General features: G+C 47.6%; 2 protein-coding genes across 5 annotated transcripts in view; both read right to left on the bottom strand.

Moving 5' to 3' along the window:
- Positions 1–2234: 2234 nt before the first annotated feature.
- Positions 2235–10702, bottom strand: LOC134126967 (mucin-2-like). Of its 3 annotated transcripts, none has more exons than XM_062560958.1 (6): positions 10583–10702; positions 10342–10467; positions 8265–10053; positions 7431–7803; positions 5752–6051; positions 2235–5170 (listed from the first exon to the last, which is right to left on the bottom strand). In XM_062560958.1, exons 1-6 carry the CDS (start codon positions 10652–10654, stop codon positions 3349–3351), a joined length of 4482 nt encoding a protein of 1493 aa, XP_062416942.1. In that variant the 5' UTR covers positions 10655–10702; the 3' UTR covers positions 2235–3348. The 3 variants fall into 3 exon arrangements, with proteins under 3 accessions (XP_062416942.1, XP_062416943.1, XP_062416944.1); XM_062560959.1 differs by having other exon boundaries at positions 10342–10464; XM_062560960.1 differs by lacking the exon at positions 5752–6051.
- A 425-nt stretch (positions 10703–11127) lies between these two features.
- Positions 11128–22559, bottom strand: part of plekhg2 (pleckstrin homology domain containing, family G (with RhoGef domain) member 2) — a 30698-nt gene continuing 19266 nt past the window's right edge. For both annotated transcript variants that reach the window (XM_062560961.1, XM_062560962.1), the window contains 12 exons: positions 22008–22108; positions 19514–19580; positions 17421–17467; positions 15061–15211; positions 14773–14904; positions 14114–14296; positions 13927–14019; positions 13713–13799; positions 12837–12870; positions 12654–12755; positions 12281–12382; positions 11128–11433 (listed from right to left, as the gene is read on the bottom strand). In XM_062560961.1, the coding sequence (XP_062416945.1) occupies positions 11273–11433; positions 12281–12382; positions 12654–12755; positions 12837–12870; positions 13713–13799; positions 13927–14019; positions 14114–14296; positions 14773–14904; positions 15061–15211; positions 17421–17467; positions 19514–19580; positions 22008–22108 (1260 nt within the window). In that variant the 3' untranslated portion in view covers positions 11128–11272. The remainder of the gene's footprint in view (positions 11434–12280; positions 12383–12653; positions 12756–12836; positions 12871–13712; positions 13800–13926; positions 14020–14113; positions 14297–14772; positions 14905–15060; positions 15212–17420; positions 17468–19513; positions 19581–22007; positions 22109–22559) is intronic.

Genomic DNA, 22559 nt, shown 5'->3' with positions numbered 1-22559 from the left:
GTGTGTGTGTGTCCGTGTGTATGTGTGAATGTGTGTCTGTCTGTGTGTGTATGTGAATGTGTGTGTGTCTGTTAATGTGTATGTGTGTGTTCGTGTGTGTGTGTGTGTGTGAATCCACCCACGACGTGTTCACTCACGTTAGACGCCTTCAGTGGACGGCGTGGTCTTAGCTTGTGAAAAGGTGAAACCATCCCAATGGCACAAGCTGATGGGCGAGAGGATCATGGATGTCCTCGCCTCCCTCTGATGTCCTCTCTGTCTGTCCTTTCAACCGCTTCATATTCAAGTCAAAATCAACGTCTAATCTCTTAATTTGAATTATTTTGCAATCTCCTTCTCTCTGACAGCCTGACCCTTAACTGGGCCGTTTCATATTGCAGTTTACGTTCTTGGAATTTAAATTCCTGAAGTTTGAGTTGCTGTTCCGACAAACTGCCAGCAGCAACTCCACTGACAACTCAGAAGCAGGATGAAAAACAGCGCTTTCCTCTCCCTCTGGAAGGAACTCCCTACACGGCCTGCAACCACAGCCTCCAACAAAGTCTCCTTCAGCTTCTCATCGTCAGCTGTAAGACGTCGTGATAATCTGAACTAACTCAATAAACAAACCAAACGAACCCTCAAAACTCTAAATTTACCAGCGGCCTTTGGTCACAGTGCGCCATCAAAAAAACAACACGGAAAAGTAAAAAAGAAAAAACGACAGGTGATAAATGAATGAGGAGAAACTAAACAATCCAAAAATAACTTTTCAACAGTTGTTGGTTGGCGTTGAGCCCGGCGATGCGATGCCGTGTCTGGTCTTGTTTGATGCTTAGACTCGCGCTCTTCTTTGGAGCCCATTACTCATTGAACTACCTTCTCACCTTTTGAAGCTCTGCTCCCTGTTGGATTTTTGCTGAATAAACTCAGTTCCACTAACTCCAGTGGGCCCTTCTTATACATGTGCTGGTTTTAACGCTGCGTGTGACACCGCTGCGTCTGGTCCCAGTTACCAGAGGTGGGACAAAGTCATTGTTATGCAAGTCACAAGTAAGTCTCACGTCGTTGCCCTCGAGTCCCGAGTCAAGTCGAGTCAAAAGTCAAAGCCAACAAGTCTCAAGTCGAGTCCAAAGTCTCACCATCTTAGTTCGAGTCCTCTTATTATAGTGGGGACGGGGAACCCTGGGTGATGGTGCGCTGCCTCACAGACCTAGACTACGAAGGGAAGGGTAACGGTGGATCGACTGTGACTGTGTTATAGTACTTTAAACCGGACGTGACGTTGATTCGTTCAAAACTTACCTTTCTTTGTGCAACTTCAGGTGTCGAACAAAGTTGGACGTTGTGGCAGCTTCGTCTGGAATCTTGTTTTGCAAATAGCAACTCGTTTTTTGTTGACTACCTCGTAATTTTTATAGCCAAATGAAACTATCTTCGGTATTGTTTTTTCCAACTGGTGCGTTGTTTGCGCTTCATTGGTTGTCTTGCAATGTGCCCGTTTAGATGCTGTCGAATCAGAACCAGGTGGGACCGCAGTGATTGGATGTCGTGCAGGCAGCGCTCTCTGCATACAGGTGGCGCACATCTTTTTGACAGATGCAGATAAACAAATGTTTTCCCCAGTTTTCATGGGAAGTAGCAAGTCTTCTCGAGTCAAAAGGCTCGAGTCCAAGTGAAGTCACGAGTCATCGATGTTAAAGTCCAAGTCCAGTTGCAAGTCTTTGTACGTTTTGTCGAGTTGAGTCTGAAGTCATCAAATTAATGACTCGAGTCTGACTCGAGTCCAAGTCACATGACTCGAGGACACACCTCTGCCAGTTGCCATGGTGATGTTGTGTCCCCTGGCTCATGTTCAACCTCGTGCTTCTTGCTTTTGAGGGTTAGGGTTAACTAAGATCTGAACTGAGATCTTTTCCAAATCTCAGTGAATCATGAGACGATTTGGGTCTATTCTCAGGTTGTATTCTTCACAGCCAATAGAATGGAGGCAAACACAAGGTGGGCGGAGCACCAGCTTTTGTCTTCTTCAGTTGAACCGTGGAACATCTACGAAAGAACAACTGTGAGTAGAAGGCTCTCTCTACAAAATAACATCATCACTTGGATATTTTCACAGTCCGGCTGTTCTTCTAGAAGAATATAATATGTTTATAACAAACGTCCCCTCTCTGAATAATATTTACAAATTAGTACTATAAGTATATAATAATAATACAATACAGCTGTCTAAAACAAACATCAACTTGGTAACATCAGAGCAACATTTCAGCTTTATTTGGTCCATGAAATCTAAATATGTTTTACAAAATGAAGCAACAATCATTTCATTATTTTCTGGAAAAATTCTGCTCAATGAACATTTTTCTTTTTCTTATTTCCATTATCACCAGTTCCCCAAAAAACCTAATATCCACATTTTACAGCATTTCTTTTTTTTACCGGCAAGTTCCGATCCAAGTTTGCACTTGGATCGGAAGAAAGACGTGACTTTAAATAATAATAATTAAAAAATATATGTTTATGTTTGGATAATATCATTTCCACCTTAGTTATTATCTTTTAAATACGTTTTAATTGTTACAAGTTCTTTGAACGTATACGTGAAAATTAAATACAAATACCTTTTCTTCTTTCTATTATTGTAGTTTATGTAAATAATTTAAAATAATCCAAGAATGTTTTTATTAACCCTATTTAATCATTTTAATCATCGGCCAGTCAATTTGAAGTTAAACTTGATGCTCAAACTTGAATGTTTCTGTTATTATATCATTATGATTATTTAGTAAGAATAGATGTGGGAGACAAAAGAATCAGAAACACTAATTATATTTTGGTCCGAAGTCATGATCCTCATTCGTCATTTTCACACAAGAGATTCTCAGAACTCCATAAACGTTTTAGCTCCATTCGACTGACCGCTGCGTTCATATATATATATATATATATATATATATATAATGACATGTTTCATGTAAACATTATGAGTCCTGGATGATATTGATCTGAAAAATAAAAGAAGAGGTCAAAAAGTCTTTGTATTTGTATTTATGCTGATGAAAAAATGGTATGAACTCTGGTCCACCTCGGTTCCTAAAGTCTTAAAGGGCCGGTTCCTAAAGTCTTAAAGGGCCGGTTCCTAAAGTCTTAAAGGGCCAATTCCTAAAGTCTTAAAGGGCCGGCTCCTAAAGTCATAAAGGGCCGGTTCCTAAAGTCTTAAAGGGCCGGTTCCTAAAGTCATAAAGGGCCGGTTCCTAAAGTCATAAAGGGCCGGTTCCTAAAGTCTTAAAGGGCCGGTTTCCCCGAGACCATCAGTTACTCAGCTTTTCACACTTCTTCTTTATTATAAAGGCTCCTCCTATTCTTTCACATCCTGTTAAATTTCTGAGAAAGAGTCGGCGGGATGTGTGAGAGTCCATTGATGCTTACTCTCCTTGTGGACTGGCCCGGTGCGGGTCCAGGTCCCGCCCCTCCGGCTCCGCCCTGCAGTGTTTGGGTCAGGCTGACCTGGGCAGTGCTGAAGGAGGTTATCCGCCCGCTGCCGGCAATCTGGAGGTTGACCGTGGTGGCGTAGCTGGTCTTCTGGCTCTCCGGTTTGGTCGGGGGAGTGAAGGGGGGCGGCGATGCGTGCAGGGGTGAAGGGGTTGGGGGGCAGGTAGGTGCCATTGATCGGTAAAGGTGGTGCTGGTCAGGAGAAGCCGGAGGGGAGGCGGAGAGGAGCAGGTGTGAGGAGGAAGTGTGGGCGACGTAGGCACAGATCAGCTGGCTGCGACAGTCCCCCTCCGGCAGCTCAGGGTCCCCCCACCCAGGGAGGAGAGCGGGGGAGACAGGGGAGAGAGGGGGTGGGGGGGAGTAGGAGGCGGCACTGAGGCCATCGCCCCCCCTGTATTTGCTGGAGAGCTCTCGTACATCCGGCCAGGGCACGCTGGTGAAGTGCTGCCCGCCGAGGCCCCCGGGGGAGAGCGGGGATTGGACTGTGGCCCGGGGGGGTTGGTGGGAGGGGGAGCTGCCGCAAGAGGACCACCCGCTCCGCGGGCTGGTGGGGCAAGACTCGAAGACGCCGCCGATTCCCAGCAAGCGGCCGCCGTCGGCCCAGGAGCGGCGCCCCGGGCGGTCGGCCGTGTTGGAGGAGTGACACCGCCGCAGGGGTTGGGGAGGGCCGGGGGGGGGGGAGCCCGCGGGGCTACGCGGCGGGACCAAAGAAGGCGAGGGGGAAGAGGCGTTCCTGGGTCGAGGTGCCGCAACGTCACTGGTCCACATGTTGGGCGGCACGCCGATTGGAGGAGGCGACAGGACCCGGGGGCCGAGACCGGACGCCGCCCGGGGCAACTCCAGCGCGAGGCCGAGCGGGTTGCGGGGGCTCAAGCTGCCGGCCCGCACACTCCCCCGCGGATGGGGGGGCTTGCTCGCCACGAGGGATGCGGAGCTCGTTTGGGGGGGCGGCGAGCAGAGGTGACTGAACGAGGCGGGGGCGGGGACGGGCGATTGAACCCGCGAGCTGGGCTCGGAGGCGGAGAAAGGCCGAGCCACGCGGTTGTGTGACCCGGACCAGACGGGGTCGACGCCCCGCGGGGTCGCCGTGGCGACGGCGCTGCCATTATTGTTGTTGCTGTTTGCGTTGGAGTCGGTCTTGGAGTGAAGGAAGGAGGGACGGGGGGAGGGACAAAGAGACGGGGGAGGACAGGAGGACCTGGGGGAGGACAGAGGACCTCGAGGGAAGAGGTGCCCGTCTTTGGAGCAGCCCAGCTGGGCGTGGGCAGGGGGGCCACAGACCTGCTGAGCACAAAGAGGTTTTGGGGAGGGGGATCGCCGGCGAAGCTGCGACGTGGAGCCAGGGCTGCGGCTGGGGGGCGGCGCGCTGCTCTTTGCCATGCTCTGGCTGATGGACTGGCTGATGCAGGAGGCGGCGAGGGATCGGGTGAAAGCGGAGGAAGGGGCCACGGGGGAGGAGCGCAGAGAGGAAGGAGGACCTGCTCGCATGGGCGAAGACCTCCAGAAGGGAGAGGAGCACTCCGCCTTAGGAGAGGGAGGAGCCGGAGGGGCACATGGAGAAGCGGGAGAAGATGCCGGGACGACCCTGAATGGCGAGGAGCAGGGAGGTGCTCTGATAGGGGAGGGTGAGCGGCGTCTGAGGCCGCAGGCAGGGGGGAGGTTGTCCTCTCCGGGGGGCGGTGAGTCTTGGAGGTCCCTGCAGGTGACAATCAGGTTATTAATAGGTTTTATATTTTTATAACTGGATCCATCCATCCATCCACTATCTATCTGTCTATCTTTGTCTGTCTGTCCATCTACTGTTATGAAGATGTCTTCTATTGATATACTTGGTTCAACTCAGCGGATGAATAAGAATTAAAGTGGCAATTGGTTCCCATGAGAATATTTTTGGTTTTTCTAAAACTCTCCTTTGGTATTTGCTTTCAGTCCCAAAAAGAGGGAAAATGAATGTCAAACAGCTTTGTTTACGGGAAGAAGCTGATAATTCTGTTGGAGTCTGAGGAGGAAGGGTGTGAGCTGCTCATGAGTCTGTTCGGGTGGGGGAGGTTCGTGGGTCACGGGAGACGAAGCGGGGTGTGTTGAGGAGGTGGAAACATTTGCTATCTTCACATTTAAATACTCCCATCTGACACTTTCCAGAGGAACCAATAACTCTTCACAACTACTAAAACCATGACCATTCTTATCATACTGTAATGTAGGTTTTTCCTGCACTGATAAGAGTTTTGGTTGAGGCAGGGTGTCTTTTATCCTGCTACACGTGGTACATCATACCTGGGGAGACGGCCCAACGGATTCAAGCTCTGACCAGAAAGCCGCTGATCCTCTGCGGCTTCTGCAACTGTGCAAGCGGCACCCAACGAGGGGTCAAAGGTCAGTCGCTGACTCGGGCCTTCAGCTTCTCCGAAGCTCACCAACGAGCTGTGAAGGAGCCTCCTGCTGTTTGGCCCTTGTGGTTCCGTCTGGTTCTGATCTGCTGGCGGACCTAGCTCCAGCTCTCCGTCCGACACAACTATGGGCTCAGTACGTCCAGCGAGAGTGTTGCATTCTGGGGCAGAGAGGACGTCCCCAGACCTGCAGACGACATACACAGAGTTCAAAGATGGCTGATAAGTGGAGTGAGTTTGATTGACACGGCTCATCTCGGCTTCAAAAAGATTTTTTTTTATTTATCTCTCTCTATATTTATAAATGTTTTGCTTAATGTTTAGTTGTTTTTTGTTATAAAGTACAAATCAAACTCGGCCACTCAAAGGTCTTCTTCCCTGGAATATAAAGCTACTAAAAGAGGGAGGGCTCTGTGCTGGTAATCAACCATCTTCTCCCTCTCAGGCCACATTGACCACAAACATCTTGGTCATCAGCTGAGCGCAACACAAAGTGTCTCTAAAGAGACAGCGGACTGAAGCAAAACAAGTTTTACCGACAATTTTCCCGTTATTGTTCCTCTTTTATGTTTGTGGGACAACGATGACGATGATAATGGTGAAAGTGTGTAACTGTGTTTTTTCTTGTTCATATTATGTGCAGTTAACACATCAGTGTTTGATCTCATTCTATTACAAGTAAAAAAACAAGGCCCTTGACCCCTTTGGTTTGAGACTTTAAACACTTGAACCTACAGGAGTCGAAAAAACTCTAAGTGAATCACTAAATAATAACCAAATGATATGCATTCAGCACACTGTGGAGGAACAGAAAACTGCACACAGCGGTGAGGTGAGCTCCTGATGAACTGCTATGTTGAATGAATTCTAAGGAGCCGGTAGGTGGGGAAACGGCTGTGAGGATTCACTCCAGGAGGACTCCAACGCAAAGCAGGTTTCAAATAACAATACCTACAATAACTCAAGATCTGGATAGAAGGGAGCAGGCCCAAGGTGAAGAGGGACGCCAGTTATGGTCTCTGGCTAAAGGGATGAGGAGGGGAGGTGCAGGTGATTGAACCCAAGAGGAAATAAACTAGTGACATGGCAGACAATCATAAGGGGGGGAAACACACCTGGGGAGGAAGTGACGCTAAGCAAGAGACACGAGTGGCAGGGAATTACAAATTAAAAGAGGAGCAACCCAAATTATGGAAGTAAATCTGTGTCATCGGAATTTGAAAGAAAAAGGTGATTGAATTATGTATATATATATATATATATATATATATATATATATATATATAATCTAAACCTGTTTTTAAACGTTAAAATACTGCAAAAATTTCAACTGCAAATAATTCAACGTTAATTGAATTCAATTCAATTTTTGCGGTATTTTAACGTTGAAAAACAGGTTTAGATTATATATATATATATAATTTCAATGCATAAAAATGTAGTGCTAGAAATCCCAAGTAAGAGCAATCGGAGGAAGGAGCTCCTCAATACAACTTCGAAAAGTGGTCTGTGGAAGGCAACAGATTGTTGAACTGTGTTCAATATCAATAAATATGAGCCCCATACCTCTCTAGAGTTTCTGCACTAATCTCCCTGCTGTAACTGTGGGCTTCTTCTCTTCCCGAGGATGCCGTGGAGCAGAGGTCCCTGAGCTCTGGGACTCGACATGCGGGGTTGGTGGTTGACATCAATGGGCAGTTGCTGGCGGAGCGGCACATTCTGGGTCCCTGATCCTCAGGCGGTTTGACATCATCCCTAGAAGCAGACAACATGGCGGAGGTCTGGAAGTTGTCAGTTGGTGGACAGTCTCTGACTTTGGCCAAGGCGGAGATGAAGTCTCTGGGTCTGGAGAGCGTCACTGCGTTGGTCTGGCGAGGACACACCGGGTCTTTGACCAACAGCAGAGGCTCCTGTGGAGGCATTGATTCCTCCTGGAGGTCTACAAGAGAACCACAGAGCAATGGAGGGTGAATGACATTAAAAGAATGGAGCTGTTAGCCACGTAGCAGCTTGGTACTCAAGATTTGTTTATCCTCGGGCGACGTGGCTTAAACCTATTGTTATTCATTATTAGTAATAAAAAAACTGTGAAGAAGCAAAAAGATAACAAATGCAACCGCTAAGGGGTCATAATCCAACCTCCACAAAGCCAGAATACATATACAATTTACTGTTTATTAAGTGGCCATGTTGTTTGTCGATGTTTTCTGCATTTCGATAGCAGTATTTTGCAACCAGTAAACAGGAGGTAACTGTCTAAGGACTGAGGAGGACGAAGAGACGCCGCATATGTCTCTGATAGAGACCTGTCAATCAGTGTGTAGCCTATATTGCCTGTATGTTTTCAAAGGGGCCTTCTTCACCGGATTTGGGTAAATGTCATGGTGCCTTTAGACCTACCGTTTGTCCAGGTCTTGATGCTCCTCTCCTCCTGGATCGCCCGGTCCTCCCGACTTGTGGTTTGGGTCTGGTACTGGCAGTGAGTACTTTTCTGGTTCTGGTTCTGGATGTGGGTTCCTGTCTGGCTCTGGACTTTGGTCTGTGTTCCTAATTTATTCGGGGTCTGAGATTGAGTCGACTGATTTTGAGTTGAGCACCCAGAGAATCTTCCTGAGCATGACGATTGGTTCCATACGTTGCCGGCCCGTTTCTGATGCAGGGGAACCTTCATGGTGCTGACTTTGTTGCCGTACATGCGGGCCATTGTTTGGACCTTGCTCAGAATGCGCTCTGAGTTTTCCATCAGCATGGGGTCCACCACGGGGCCTGCCTCAAACAACCCAATGCCGGCTACGTCTGACCCCAGGCCCTCAAACAAGACCCGGTTGGCGGTGACAATCCTGGATTGGCGGGACCATTGACCCACTTTTATTTGACCGGTAAGACCTTCGAGGTGGGTTCCTTCCAGGTCTCTTTGTTTGGTTCTCGTCCAAGTGGGCTGAGTTTTGGCCTCATTGTTTTGGCATGGTTCAGTAGCTGGCAGAGGAGGAGGTGGCACATCTGGAATTTCTTTTGATTCTGCTGTCCCTGCTGGGTTCGCTTCATGGCCATTTATGTCTACTGTGTTTCGAGGACTGGTTTCATTTGGTTCTTCCTTCCATTTGTGCTGTTTGGTGATCGTTGGTTCTTCTTTTAGCTCTTCTGTACCAAAAACCATTTCCCGTAGATCCTCTGTCGCTTCCTTCGTCGCTTCTTCCAATGGTCCTTTGCAGACTTTTCCATCTTGGACCAGAAATATGGACTCTTCTTCCACAGGACAGTTTGCACTCAACCATAGATTCTCTTGGTTTGGAGTCTCCTCGTCCTGAATCTCAGCAGCGGTTTGACCATTTGGATCCAAATCCAAGGTGCCGATTGGTTCCTCGGTCCGTACCTCATTCTCTACTTCCGCTGTGAGTGGAGTAAAGGAAGAGATCTTCAGGTCAGAGTCCTTATCAATGACCTCCTTCATCTCACCCTCGCCTCGTTCCCCCTCCGCCTCACCCCAGTGCCCGCTCACATCAAAGCGAGATACCGACTCCATCACCAAGCCAGAGGGGATTTGCGAGAAACTGTTTCTCCTTCTTGGTGATTCTCCTTCTCCTTGTTCTTCTTCCACTTCCTCCTCCTCTTTGTTTTCTCCAGCCTCGGCTGCCGCCTCATAGTAACTCCTGATCTTTTCGATGATCTTCTGGTCCCGTTTGGTGAGTTTGGAGCCTCTTGTGCGTGGCTGTTCTTCAGGGGATGGGTGATGAGGAGGATCTGTATCTGAACATCGGAAGGAAGTGGTGGTTTCAATCATCACATCCTTCCAGAGTGAGAGAGAACTCTGTCCTTTGTTCTCTGCTGAGATGGAGGGATGAAGATCTGACACATGGACAAGGGTCTCTCTTTCATCGCCCCTTGTCTCCTCTTCTTCCTCTTTCCCTAGCACTACTTCCTCTGCCCCTCCTCCTCGTTCATCTCCTTTCTGCACATTACTGGCTGCATCGTGAATCTTCTGGACTTCATTCACATTTCTCTCATTTTCAAGAGGGCCTTTCCCTTCTAGACCGCCGGTTTGACATCGGAAGGCATCGTCGTTCTCTGTGTCTGCTCTTTCCTGCTCTTGATGCATTGTGGGTCTTGGTTCTGGACTGGAGGGGCAGGCGACCGGGGGTAGTGGGGAGGTGAAGTTGGTCTGCATAGATGAAAGCTGACTCTCTTTGGGCTGATGAGAAAAGTGAAACAATGAAAATCACCCTGATGATTCTGGGTGTCTCAATGACCTTCAGAGAAGGGCGTACCATCAGGCACTAACAAAATAACCATGTAACAAGACAGATAGTCAAAGATGCTCTGGACCCAGTCATGCTCCCCAGATGATAAACCAGAAATTAAATGAACCCACACGTGAACTTCCCACCGCTGGAGAAACTTTTGTAACTTTTATATTTTGGTATTTTAATTTTTATGACTGAAAAAGAATGAGTAGATTACAGTAAAGGATTCTGCTCACCGTGGCGTGGGTGGTAATGGCGGTGAGTCCTTCTCTGGCTCTGCTCTGGTTGATGAACTCCAGGATTTCCTCTGTGATTGACAGAGTGGGAGGTGGGCTGAGGGGGATCAGCTCCTCTTCTTCCTCCTCAAAATCCCGCAAAATGGAGAAGTCATTTTCTCATAGACTTCAATAGGATCCGAACATCACATTTGATCTTACGCAGAACCTATATAAGTGAAACCCGGTCACAGTCCAGTACCTCGTCCTCTCGGCTTGGCCTTAGCTGTGGTCCGGCCCCGTTGGCCTCCCCCTCGGTGGCGGAGGACGCCATCGTGCTGCCGCTGCCCGCCTGTCTGAGCTCGCCCTCGCTGCCGGCCTGCTGCAGGAACCACACACGATCATGTACAGTATGTCTGTGGAACCCCCCCCCCCTCACCACCACCTTCCTGTGTATGAAGGCGGTCACTTATTGACCGCATTCACTTGTATTAGTGAACACAGAGAGGATTTATATCTTCAAACAAAGCTCAACCGAAACTGGGGCTAAAAAATGTTCTGTTTTTTGTAAAAAAACAAAAAGAAAAGAATGAACTGATGACAACATTAACTATTAAGTCATCATCTGCTTAAAAACACATTTAAATTTATTTTAGCTACAGTAATTCATTTTAATTTATATCCTCCATATTAAAAGTGTCCTTATAGTACTACATTAGGAAATACTGTTTATTTGCTTGTAAAAGTGAAAAATGATCTTACCTTCAGAGCTGCAGGATTCCCCGGTTATCAGAAGAGGAGGAGAAGAAGAAAAAGTAGAAGATGGAGAAGAAGAGAAATGAGAAGAAGACGAGAAGAGTTGATGGGTGAGAACACAATGTTATCCAGATGTTATATAGTTCACAATCCTCACAACACCAGAACTAAATCCATGTGAGAATGTCTCTCATCTCTATTTTAAGAGGTCAGCTGGTTTTGATACTGCTAAGTATGTTAAATGTGACAAAAGCAGAAGATCAGGAGGACATTCTCCATGATTTGTTTTCCTCATGTGAAAGCTGTGGTGGTTCTCACCTTGTGGACTAAGCGCCGCTTCGATGTCCTTGGCGGGAGCTGAAAGACAAACACGCAGACTTATTGATCAATACTTATTGACTTATTTATCAAAAACACATTTCTGAAATGTAAGAGTAAAATTGATAAAATGTTGATAAAAAATATAAAATCAAACTAAAGCATCATAACGATCTCTTCATGTGCATCAACATGAATCATATTAGATCATGACTGCATGCAAATAATTAGTAAAACATGTTTTTCATGGTGCGTCACTTAAAATGTTGCAGTTGCAAGGAATTCTTTCTCAGAAGGAGGCGCAGGTACTGATTCAGGCTCTTGTCCTCTCCTTGACTATTGTAACTGTCTCCTGGCAGGTCTCCCTGCTCCATCCCACCTCTGCAGCTCCTCCAGAATGCAGCAGCTCCACTAGTCTTCAACCTTCTTTAGTTCTCCCACACTGCTCCACTCCTCCTCTCTTCACTGGTTACCAGTGGCTGCCTCATCCAGTTCAAAGCACTGGTGCTCACGTAGCATGCTGTGAATGGATAGGGTCCAGTCTCCATCCAGGACCTGGTGAAACCCTCCATCCCAACATCAAGCTGCTTGTTCCTCACTGAGAGCAAAACACTGGACTAGATCTCCACTCTTTGCTGTCCTGCTCCTAGATGGTGGAAGGAGCTCTGTGATGACATCAGGACCACAGAGAGCCTTCACATCTTCACACTAAAGACACACCTCTTCAGACTCAACACTAACACACTGTAGACCTTAAACTGGACTTATAATGGATCTCATCTATAACAAGTTGTACATCGACTTATTTAATGAAATAAGGACGCACTTTTTCACGTAGGCCAGCTCTAGTGTTGGTGCTGTGGGGTCAGAGGTCACGTGTGTCTACCTGACTGTCTCCTGGTGCGTCTGCAAGGCAGGTTTCCCTCCAGCAGCAGCGGGAGACTCTTCCTGGACTTCTCTGGTGTGTAGAGCAGCGGCTCTGGAGGCTCTGCAGGGACAACAGAACCAGAGGGACCTCAGAAGGTTCACAGGAACACCTGCTGCAGATCCACGTCAGTCCCTGGTTCTGGTCTTGTCCCCTAAGGCCTGAGACCCTGAACCCCCCCCCCCCCACTACGTGCATGTGTGAGGATTCTATAGGTACAGATCATTAGTAGTAATTTGGATGTTTCAGAAACAGGAAGTCTTTTGGATGATTGTGAGCAGTTTATATAAATAGAACACGTATATGAGAAGCATCATTTCCCTCTGACCCCCACCTGACTGACGCCGGCCCCGCTGGAAGCTGTGGACGTCGTCTGGTCGCGGCGCCGACGACTTCTTCTTCTTCTTCTTTGGGTCTTCACGCTCAAAATTTGGAGCTGAAAAACAGGAAGTGATGTCACCTCAATCACGGACGCGTGAGAAGCATCATCATCATCATCATCAGTGTGTGGACTCACATGGACAGAAGTCGTCTCCCAGGACCTGCCTCGCCTGGAGAGAATGACAACATGAGCTCAGTGATGCATGCTGCTATCGGTAGTTATCCAGAAACATTCCAAAACCCGTCTTCTATCAGACTAAAGAAATGTATTCATCACTTTGTTTTGGTCTGTATATTTTCCCTAAATTCACCAAAATTCCTCTTTTGCATATTTAACTAGTAACACATGTTATGAAACCCAAATCCTTTTAATTTAGTGATGACGTGGTGAAGTTTCATGTTGACACCTACTCTTTAATTCAATAAAGATGTATTTTCCCTGAAATGTCTTTATTTTAGGATTTATGGAGTTAAACTAATATCATAAATGATCTTAAATCGTTGACTCTAACATGAAATAAGATTTAATTTTATATTATCCAATATTTTGATTTATGAACTTTAAATGTACATTAACACATACTTTATCAGAAAATACCCTCATTTGCATATTTAAACACACAGTTTCAAACAACATATTATAATTCAAAGGACTTATTTTCTCAAAGTCACTAACAAACTATTGTATTAAACTCAGTTTGTTCTTTCTACCCGCAGGAGGCAGAAGAGATCCAAATACTACTGCTATTACAAGTCACTACTACAGTAAACAATAGTACGCTACTATTGTTAGCTGTCAGTTGATAGATAATACCAATGCATGTTTCCTACTTCCTCTTTCCCTCTCTACCCTCCTTATTGACTTCTCATCTCCTCCTTCCTTTTCTACCTCCCTACCATCTTGTTTTCTCCCTCTATCCTTTCCTTCCTCCCTTCTTTTTGTCTTTTCTCTCTTCCCTCATTACCTCCCTTCTTAGCTCGCTTCCCTACTTTCCTTTCCTTGCCTCCTTACCTTCTGTGGTAGGGAAGCAGGGTGGTTCTCTACGATCAGCCTCTTGAGGTAATGGACCCAAAGTCTCTTCTCCTCTTGGTTCTTTGTCTGCAGTGAAAAACATAATACTCATGATATAATGAGATGGTCCGGTCCGATGGACCAGTTCCGACCCTCTGATGGACCAGAGTCTTGGTTCCTACTCCTCTTATGGACCAGAGAGTACCTCACTCACCTGGACCACGTGCTGCAGTTTAGGGATCGTCTGGTCGGACACTTTAAAGCACAGAGAATCCTTCAGAGTCTCCACCAGCAGCAAGTTACAGCACTGCAGACATGACAGAGACATGATGGAGGATACGTTACACGACTCGTGAATCCCGTTACCTAAGCTGTCTTCAGAACCATGTGGGAGGACCTACGAATATGTGCGTGCTGTAGACGAACATGTCCAGCCTCTTCTTGGCGATGAGCAGCATGGTGTCGAACAGGAAGAAGGCTCGCTCCTTCTTCACACGCTGGACCCGGAAAGAACCTTCCAGAACCAGCTCCCCAAAGCCACGGAGGTCCGGCCCGCTCCAGTTCACCAGCAAAGACTCGATCTCCTGTGAGAGGAGGAGGGGAGGGGGTCCAAGGTCGGAGGTCGATCACAGCAGTCAGATGGTACTAGTAATACCTCTCGTACTGTAGAACAGTAACAACTACTACAACCTTTAACTGGAGCTGTGGCTTAATTACATGTATTACAGCATGAGAACAAGTTCACAGCATCTATTCTGTCCTCAAAGACGTCAGAATGCTTCACATCTCTAACTGAGACACAGCCTGCTTTGGGTCTGGTTCTGACCGAGATGACAAAACTCAAATATCATGACTGCTCCAGATACGTTTGCCTTGGTTAGGGCGGTTAGCCGCGCTGTTAGCCGTGCTATTAGCCGCGCTGTTAGCCATGCTGTTAGCCACGCTGTTAGCCACGCTGTTGGCTGCCTCTTGAGTCAGTTTACGTTCAAGCGTTCTTAAAGTTGAAAAAGCAATTGTCTGGGTATTATATATGTATTAGAGAAGAAAGGAACCGTCTAACCTGCAGCCGCACCGCGTGCTCCTGCTTCCTCTTCATGTCGTTGATGTACCAGGCCACCGCCGTCATGGTGATGATGGCGTCCTCGATGACCTCATACCCGGGGTCGCTCTTGTCGAAGTGCTTGGAAAGTTCCTGAGAAGACGGACGGACACGAGAGCACAGAAACGTTTAGGTGTTCTCAACCTTGGACCAGACAGCTGGAATTAGTGACTATCTGGAGTCAGGACCTTCTGGTCTAAGGGTAGCAGGTGGTACCTGAGGTACTGAATGTAGTATTTGAAGATTTACCTGGAGTAGGAGGTGGTACTTGAGGATCCTCTGCACTGGTTTCAGCAGGTACGTCTCCAGGGGTAACGAGTGGTTCAGAGTCGCCTGTCTCTCCTGAAAGAAAGGAACCAGACTCTTGTTCTTCATGCAGTCCCTCAGGACCCCTACCGAACTGTGGAGAGAGAGAGAGAGACCATGTAACTGTTAATGGCCACCTGGTTCTGATGTAAATGGAGCTTCTTTCCCCTCAAACATCAGGGATGTGATTCAGGATTCAACTAAAGGTTGATGAACTGAACCAGATGTGGTCCAGATAAGACCAGAGAGATCTCCTATGAAAAAAAATCCTCACAGAGGAGGTGTGAGGGAACTCCTCGAATGCATTCATCAGGAAGGAGCGAAGGAAGGGAGAAAGAGGACAAATGGAGGGGACCGTGAGGGAGGAAACAGATGTTTGGAGCGCTGACAAACCAGTCGAGGTAAGAAGGAGAAGAGATCAATGAGGAGGAGCAAAGGAGGACAGAGAAAGGGAGAATGAGAGAGGACAAAGACGGGAACAGAAAGGCTTGTAATGGAGTCTTGATGAGATGACGGAGGAGACAAGTTGACATGGGAACGAGGAGGAAGCTGCCAAGCAGTACGGATGAATTGAGGAGACACGAGAGAGAAAGGGGGATGTCGGAGGAGATGATGGAGGACGAAGCAGCCCCTCATTGACAAAAAATCCTGGAGCAAAAGAACGTCAGAGCCCAGCGGGGAGGAGGAGGAGGAAGGAGGTGAAGGTAATGATGGAGGGAAAGAGGAGCGAGGAGGCAGCAGTAATATCTTCTACAGAAACAAGCACGTGAAGCTAACGACCATGAGAGGACTTGAAAACACACAATTCAAATAAATAATGAAACAATAGATTGCATTTTGATTGTGTATCAATACAATAGTGTCACGAAGAAATAGGAAAAAATCGCAAAACTATGCCCCCCCCTCACCCACACACACATGCACACACACTCCTGACATTCTGCTCAACATCTGGACAAAATATTAAACCTTAAACTGAGCCTCGAAGCGCAGCGAACATTATAACGAGAACCTCAGAACCAGAACCTCAAAACATGAACCAGAACCTCAGAATCAGAAACCGTACAACCAGAGCCTCAGAATCAGATCCAGAACTTTACAAACAGAACCGGAAACAGATCCAGAACTGAGTCTGAGACAGCAGAGAGCTGCAACCTGTAGACCAGACATCAGGACTTATGATCCATCGATCTCCATCCTATCGGTTGGTATGTGAGTCGATCTGTTTCCACGGACTGAGGAGGGCTTCTTCTCTCACTGAACTCTTCTCTGAGCTCATCTTCACAGATTTAAGATTATTGATCTGATAAAAATCTGAAACCTTTAAGCCTTTTTAGGTTGCAATGAGTTTTACATTTGAATCCAGATCAAATGGAAGAATAGGTGCAATAGGAGACAGGAAGAGAAGCTTTAAAAATGAAAGGGGACATATTAGGAAAATTCCACTTTTTTAGTGCTTCTACACGTTAATTTGGGTATCTGACATGTCCCAAACTAAAAAAAATCAACTCCCGCGATTTGAAGAAGGAAAGTATCCTTTATAAATCCCCATTGGGACATTATTCTCTGCATTCAACCCATCCCACACAGTGTTATCAGTCAATGAGTTATCAACGTATTTTTCCGTTAACCTAAATTATCTTGAGGATTTAATATGCTATGAAACAACCTAAATAGCTTAAATAAACAACCGGTCTCATGCAACAGCAGTTGAACAGCGTAACTAGCATGTCCAAAGGAAAACCAACCTCATCAGACCTACATGACACAAACTAATGAAGTGACAAATGGAGGTCTCCTTGGTGAAAGTTGTGTGTGAGACCTTCAGGACTCCGGAGAAGACGCTTGTTATGGAGAAAGCATCCCCATGGTATCCAGATGACAGAGAGAATCACTTTGCACATCTGTTTCCCTCTAGACAGACCCAGTCTTAGGATGAGACTGGGTTCCTCCATGGAGATCGGATCCACCGCCACGCACCTCCTCAACATCCGTTCAGAGTCTACGACGCATTGTACGTTCTTCCGTATTCCGCCCCCTCCTACCCTGTTACCTGGTGTTACCTAGTGTTACCTGGGGTTACCTGGTGTTACCTAGTGTTACCTGGTGTTACCTGGAGTTACCTGGTGTTACCTGGAGTTACCTAGTGTTACCTGGTTTTACCTGGAGTTACCTGGAGTTACCTGGGGTTACCTGGGGTTACCTAGTGTTACCTGGGGTTACCTGTCAGTGGTATCTCGGATCACAAGATTGATCGGATCAATGTGACACTCATAAGTCATGAGTCATATGTCTCCACTTACTTGGGGTAGTTCATGCAGTAGAGGGTGTAGATGTCAAAGGCCTCGCTCTGAAAAATAAGACGAGAGGACACAACATTGAAAACATAAATTTCATTTTCAACAAATTCATCAAAGTCATCAAAAGCTGTGATTGAATGTAACAAGGACATGAATTAGAAGATTCAGACTGCAGGACCTTCTCTTTGTTTGTGAATAAACTTCTTCTCTCTTTCTTTTCAACTCAAAAAGCCCGTCTAATTGATCATATAATTCCCTCTCTTCTCAGTTGCCAAAGGCCACCACCCAAAAGAATCTAAAAATAAAACCACGTCATGGCCCCATAATCCCTGCAGGGGGGGCTCACGCTCCACTGAGGGGAAGCCGCTCCCTCCTGGGGATGGAGGTGATGTCACATGTCTCAGGGGTACAGACTAGAATTCACTATGAAACCACCCATATTTAACGGTGTGTTGGTTTCAGTAGCCAAGGGTGATTCAGCTCGACAAAATAACCTCGCTGTTAAACAAACAGGCGATGGAAGGGAGCTGAGGAAGGGATTTTACTCCCACTACTTCCCAATCCCAAAAAATGGGGGTGTATCCCTCCGCCCCAATTTAGATCTAAAGGCACCTACGCAAATACACGTTCAGGATCGTACACACAAAGGGCTCTGTCATCCAGGGGATTGTTTGTAACGATGGATCTCTCCGACGCTTATTTTCATATCGCTATTCATCCAGCACACCGTATAACCTGTTTCTCAGGTTTGTTTATCAGAGAAAAACCTACGAGTACCAAGCCATCCCATCCGGGCTCTCATCGTGTGTTCAGCAGGTGTGTGGAAGCCGCTCTGGCTCTGTTACGGAACAGCTGCATCAGGGTTTTCTCGTACAAAGACGATCTTCTGATATGCTCCCAGTGACCGGGGCAGACGGTCAGAGATTCCGCTACGGTGATAAATCATCTCACGGATCTGGGGTTCAATATCAACTGGACAGAGTCGAGCCGGCGCAATGTACAGATAACTTGGGTCTCAACATAAACTCCCTCTCTCATCGCGTCACGCTGACAGCATGCAGTGCCTGTCCTACTTCCAGCTGGGAAAAGCAATGTCGTTCAGAGTTCGCCTTCGCCTGCTCGGCCTGATGCTGAGTCAGTATCTGTGGTACATTTGGGGCTTCTCCTGATGAGGTATTTTTGGCGCTGGGTTGCGGCACTGCATCCGCCAACCGCAGAGCGAAAGTATCACCGTCGTGATAGGACGTCGCGGCTCTCGCGTCAGGCGTCATACAGGGTAACCTTGACAACGGATGCCCCCCTGTCAGGGTGGGGAGCAACCAAGTTGGGCAGAACAGCAAACGGCATAAAACCTCTTCTCCAGGGACGCTACGTCCTGGTGAAAACAGACAACACCATCGTGGTGGCGTACATCAGATCCCGAATACGGCAGTGGCCTGTCCCCATATGCAGGGACCTTTTGTCCCAGGATGGCGGGGAGATCCACCACCCTCACTCAGACCTGTGAGAGGTGGAACCTGAACGCAACAGGCCTGCCTGAACGTGTCATGGACACCATTCAGAGTGCAGGAGCCGCCTTCGCTCTCTATACAGTGGTAAATGGTGGGTTTTTGAGGGAATGGTGCCATCTGTGGCAAGATTTAGTGGACAAGTGCAAAGCTTTTTCTACTATTGAGGTATGTTTAGCAGCTATCTCAGTTATTTGGGCTTTGGAGAGAAGCTGGTGGGGCAACATCTTTTATTATGTAATTTCATGAAAGGTGCTCGTTGTAAGCTCCCCTGTCTCCTGGTTCCTCTGTGGGATCTATTGGCGGTTTCTGAGGCCCTCTATCAACACCCATTTGAGCCTATGGAGGCGGTGGAGATGGAGTTTATTTCACTTAAACAGCGTTGCTCTTGGCTTTAACCACAGCAAAGTGTGTGAGTGACTTACAGGGTGTTTTATCAGCAGCAGGAGCTGGTCTGTTGAGTAACGTGTGTGACTCCCTGAATAAGGGTCCAGTTCTGCTGGTGCTTTTCTGAGTGTTTGGTGTTCCAATACACACACACACACACACACACACACACACACACACACAGGGCTGTGCTGTACTCACCCTCTCCACAAAGCACTCGGCGATGGCTGCGGCGTGAGGACTCCTCTCCAGGTCCTCCAGGAGGTCGCTGAGGAGACGCAGAAGGAGGTGTTTACTTTGTCAGTGCTGGAAACTACGAGGATGCGCCAAGACACCTCAACGCCACACTCTAATAGATCTGATCGGGTCGGTCATTGACAACAGAACCAGCAGACTGGTACGGATGTAAAATGCTCCCACTGTTCCCACAATCCACACTCATTGTCACCCCCCCAACACACACACACACACACACACACACACACTCTCCTGAGGATAAACCAGAGAACTGCATTCTTAGGTAACAAGCTGAAATCAAGTCTCTTATTATCACACACGCATTTATACACACATGGACAGACACACTCTCCTTTGGCGTCGAGCCTCATTCTGTGGTTGGCGAACATCATAACGAGGGTTTGTGGGAAAGGAAGAGGAAATTCAGAGTGTTTTTCTTTTGGGTTTCAATGGAGAGACCACAGAGAGGAGGGGGTGGGATGAACATGAAGACAACAGTGAGACAGACAGAGAGACAAGAAGATAAAAGGCAGAATGTCTCAGAACGTCTTCATTTAACTCACACTAACTAACTCCTCATTCTGGTTTCTGATTGGCTCCTGCTCACGTCAGTCAAAGAGCTCCTCCCCTTCTCTTCATTTGAACTTTTGCTCTTGTAGTGATATTTAGATTTAGTGTTTGGAGCCTTCACTCCCCTCAGATGGGGGGGGTTAGCTGTTAGATACACAAATCTACTCCTAACCCCACACGCCCCCATGACCCCCCGAGCCGGGGTTCAAACCAAACACAGCGGGGGCCGAGGGGTCTGGTCTTCATCCTCACTGAGGCCTCCCAGATATGCTTCACTTTCCCCCAACATGGCCTCAAAGTCACCGAACGGTATGGGACGTCGGGATGCAAACGCACAACGTGTGAGTCAGCGGATGGAACATCCAACGTGTACCAAACTGCATGATGGGCCATGGGAGGAGCCTCTAAGGGTCTGATTACCTAGTGATGGTGACCCATGACCCGTACCGATGTATATACACACATGTCTGTGGCGCCTAAGGATTGTACTATTATAGACATTATTATAACTAGTTCTCTATATGTCTGCCAATAGGCAGCCGCAATGCAGCAGCACTACAACTCTTCATCTCACCCCCCCAGGAGCCCTCGTCTTGTGCGCCTGGGAGGCGTGACGTGGTTCCCAGGAGGGGTCTGAGGCGCCGGATGACTACGGAGCCATAACTCAGGCCCCCCATGGAAGACAGAGACGCAGAGAGGAAGTGAAGACGGAGTCCTCTTACCCTTCGAGCAGCAGTCTGAGGGTCAAAGGTCACGATCAGCTTCACATTAACAGAATGAGGAATGCCACCAAACGTCCTCACAAGGGTAGCAGCACCAGTCTGTGTGTGTGAGTGTGTTACCCCCCCCCACACACACACACACAGAAACACACACGTCATGTTGGAGTTATGCTGATGATGCAGTCTCTCTGGGCCTGTTATGTCCATCTGGTGTGTGTGTGTGTGACTCAGGAAAAAAGAAAGGGGTTTTCTAATTTTCTCTCTTTCTGGGACAAAGAGAGAAACAAGGTCAGAAACTCTAGACAATCCAAAGAGAGCGAGGGAGAGAGAGAGAGAGGGAGAGAGAGGGAGAGGGAGAGAGAGGGAGAGGGAGAGGGAGAGGGAGAGAGAGTCTCTCTTAATATTTCCCATGAGAACCGGAGGCAGGAAGCTCGAAGGAATGAAAACTGTGTGACTGTTGGTGTTTCAGAGTGTGCGTCTGTGTGTGTGCGAACCAACACAAAGAATAAGAAGTGTGAAAAGCAGGGTGGACAATTGTGTGTGTGTGTGTGTGTGCCTGTGTGTGTGTGTGTGTGTGTGTGTTGGTGTGGGTGGAGTTGTGTGCGTGTGACACATTTCAACAGATTCCTTCCAAGACGCTGAAAGCAAAACCCCCACCCCATATCCACACACACACACACACACACACACAGACACACACACACACACACACACACACACACACACACACACACACACACACACACACACACACACACACACACACAGCTGGAGTTGGTAGACTTTAAAACATATTTTGAATATTTGTTAATATCAGAACAGAATTCTACAAACCAAATCTGACAACAGAAAACACGCTGCTCTTGAACGCCTCGTGTGAATCCAACGCACACACACGCACACACACACAAGTGACTTGTGTGAAGGTCTCAAGCTAGCGTAAGCCTTTGTAATGTGCCGTATGAGCTGAGCAGCTGCTGCTCCCCATCACACACAACAGGCCTTTCCACACGTCTCCTCTTGGCGCCGGGGTCCCGGTGGGGATGGAACCCGCGGCCTCATTGAACGCCTGTCGGACTTCGTTGAAACACTGAAGGCCAGCGATGAAATGAAACATGGACTTCATGTTCAGTGTGTGTGTGTGTGTGTGTGTGTGAGAGAGCTACCTGTTGAACTCGTAGATGTCCTCGATGTTGCAGAACAGAGTGCTGACCTCCTCGGGCTTCAGAGGCAGAGAGCCGCAGTCAATGATGCAGCCCAGATAATCCTGCAGACACACAACAGAACATGGAATCTATGACCCTACAGTCATCACCAGTCGAAGCAGGGAACTCCCGCCGAGTAACCGGTATGATGAATAGAAATTTCTTTCAAGCTTTGATCATTTATTCAACCAGAATTGGAAAACAATAAATCTCTAATCCAACATGCTACGGATTTCCACCCTCCTCCCGGGGGTCACTTCCTGATGTGGTCACATGACTGTAAATCTCACATGAATCAATGATGATGTCAACGTTTCCCTGAAGGGCTGAGAAGTTCAAATGAATGCAGATGTTCTCCCCCCACTGCTTATTAATGCAGAGTGGTTATTATGGGATGCCTGCTCACACAAACCACATTCAGCCTGACAGGGACGTCTGCACACCATGTTGTTGGGTGGAATTCTTATGTGTGTGTTTGTGTGTGAGTGTGTTTACGTTCACACACACAAAGTG

Source organism: Pungitius pungitius, chromosome 3 (assembly GCF_949316345.1).
Source record: "Pungitius pungitius chromosome 3, fPunPun2.1, whole genome shotgun sequence".
NCBI lineage: Eukaryota > Metazoa > Chordata > Actinopteri > Perciformes > Gasterosteidae > Pungitius > Pungitius pungitius.
The sequence above is the reverse complement of the archived record's forward strand: the minus strand, read 5'-3'. Positions and strand labels throughout refer to the sequence as shown.

Excerpts from the sequence above, each read along its gene's own strand:
- LOC134126967 (XM_062560958.1), bottom strand. The coding sequence starts at position 10,654 with ATGGCGTCCTCCGCCACCGAGGGGGAGGCCAACGGGGCCGGACCACAG. Across the intron at positions 6,052-7,430 it reads AGTGCAGAAACTCTAGAGAG|GTCTGGGGACGTCCTCTCTG; the intron begins GTATGGGGCTCA and ends TGTCGTCTGCAG. Across the intron at positions 5,171-5,751 it reads CCGTTGGGCCGTCTCCCCAG|GGACCTCCAAGACTCACCGC; the intron begins GTATGATGTACC and ends TGTCACCTGCAG.